This window comes from Galeopterus variegatus, unplaced genomic scaffold (assembly GCF_000696425.1).
Source record: "Galeopterus variegatus unplaced genomic scaffold, G_variegatus-3.0.2 Scaffold2774, whole genome shotgun sequence".
Lineage (NCBI taxonomy): Eukaryota > Metazoa > Chordata > Mammalia > Dermoptera > Cynocephalidae > Galeopterus > Galeopterus variegatus.
The window spans coordinates 141,172-143,081 of record NW_007728885.1 but is presented as its reverse complement, the minus strand read 5'-3'; the positions used below and the strand labels follow the sequence as shown (position 1 = coordinate 143,081).

The window sequence follows — 1,910 nt, the reverse complement described above, 5'->3', positions numbered from 1 at the left end:
GGGGGGGGGCTTTTCTGTTGGCTTCGAGCAGCTGACTTTTCAGGGACAACAGAACCCTTGATTTTCTCCCCACCAGTCAGAATCTCTTCATTTCCCCATAACTCTGTTTGATTGAAGTAATCATAGATATCCTTGCCAGAAGCCCATGAGTCATCCTTCATTCCTCTGTTTCCTTCCATCACTGCCTCCTTGCGGTGCTACCGCCAGAGTCCCAGACCCAATCACTTCTCACATCTCAATGGCTAGCACTCCCTACCAGCCCCACTTCCCACTTTTGGTCCCCTGCATTCCTACACAGCACCCAGAGTGATATTTTTTAAAGTATATCACATCATGTCATCCCCTGTTTACACTTTAGTGGCTTCTCATGAAAACACCTTGTGAAGCCTTCAAGGATGACCCTGACCTTCATCTCCCACCATTCCCTCCTTATTTACTACATCGCTCCAGCTATGTTGGAATATATCTGCTCCCTAAATGCCAACTTCGCTCCTGTCTCACGGCCTATGCACTTAGTAGTCCCCCTGTCTGCAATGCCTCCCCCTTCCCCCAGATCTCCACATGGGTGGTTCCTTTTCCTCATCCAGGTCCAATTTTAAATGTCATCTTCTCAGAAAGACCTTCTCTGACCACAGTATCAAAAGCAGTAACCTCCCCATAACTTTCAATTACTCTGCTCTTTTTCTTACATAGCAGTTATCACTATCTCAACTTCCATTACCTTTGTTATTTACTTATTTTTTTATCATGAGAAGAGAGACATCTGTCTACAACCATAGTGCCTAGAACGGCACCTAATATAGAGAAGGCACCCCATAACCATTTGTTGTATGAATCCCCAAGTACATGCAACTGCCTCAGTAATTATTCTCTGATGCTAAAGATTTCTGATAAGAACAGACCTGAAAGAAATAAGTTATTCATGGACCTGTAAATGTACAGTGTGATGCTCTGAGCCAGGATGACTCCAAGGACAACGGACTTGCCAGTGAATGTACAGGTAACCATCAGTTCTGAGTCAGATTAGAAGGCACTTACATTACAGCGCCTGTACTCTTCCGGCGAATTTCAATCCCAAATGGATTCTTCTTAATGAGCACATCATAGAGTTGACTCTCAGAAGTGCTGGATGGAACATCGGGGATGTTCAGAGGGACTGGGACTTCATACCGTTTGTTGTTGGGATCATAAATCTAGGCCAGAGAAAACAGATTTTAGGGAAGTATAAGCCAATACCCTCAGCAGAACCTTCATGTCTTTGACAAAGAGTCCAGTGCTATGTTTTTTGTCTTCCTTAAACTCATGATACCTTGGATTTAGTTAACATATCAAAGAACAATGTCAGGTTTAACATTTAAGTCTGAGTCTGTCATATCTCATTTTTAAGTTCTTTATTACATTCACTTTGACATTGGTGCTGTCTTGGGAAATTATTAGATTCAGTGTTGAATTTATAAATATATTATTTATTACTTTGTGTGTAGGCATGGATGTATGTGAATACCTGAAAGCTTTTCTGAATTGAAAAAAAAAATCTTTCAAAAAAATATGAACTCTATTTGATTAAAATAGATGTCCTTGCTGAAAATATCTAAATTAACTCATCGAATACCTATAATATCCTGCATGGTACTGTACAGTGTATCCCTGGTACACTAGGGATATGAACCAAACAAGACAAGGTTATTGTTTTAAAAAACTCACATGCTAATGAGAAGTGCAAGAACTATGCCCAATAGCTGGGAGAGTCCTCAAGTATAGCTATGCAGAAGTGCTGTGAGATCACAGGGAAGGAAATGCATAACATTGTTTCTGGGAGACTGAGATGGTTTCATGACAAATATACAAGCTGAGTCTTAGAGGCTTGGCAGACATTAATCAGGCACAGAAAGGAAATCAACTCATTCTGG

The 1,910-nt window shown here is 40.9% G+C and overlaps 1 protein-coding gene across 1 annotated transcript in view; it reads right to left on the bottom strand.

Annotated features, from left to right (window-relative positions):
• The window catches only part of MGAM (maltase-glucoamylase (alpha-glucosidase)), a 73,474-nt gene that overhangs the window by 24,601 nt on the left and 46,963 nt on the right, over nt 1-1,910 (bottom strand). The window contains exons 26-27 of the mRNA XM_008582964.1: nt 1,044-1,193; nt 74-197 (exon numbers count right to left, since the gene is read on the bottom strand). Of these exons, the coding sequence (XP_008581186.1) occupies nt 74-197; nt 1,044-1,193 (274 nt within the window). The remainder of the gene's footprint in view (nt 1-73; nt 198-1,043; nt 1,194-1,910) is intronic.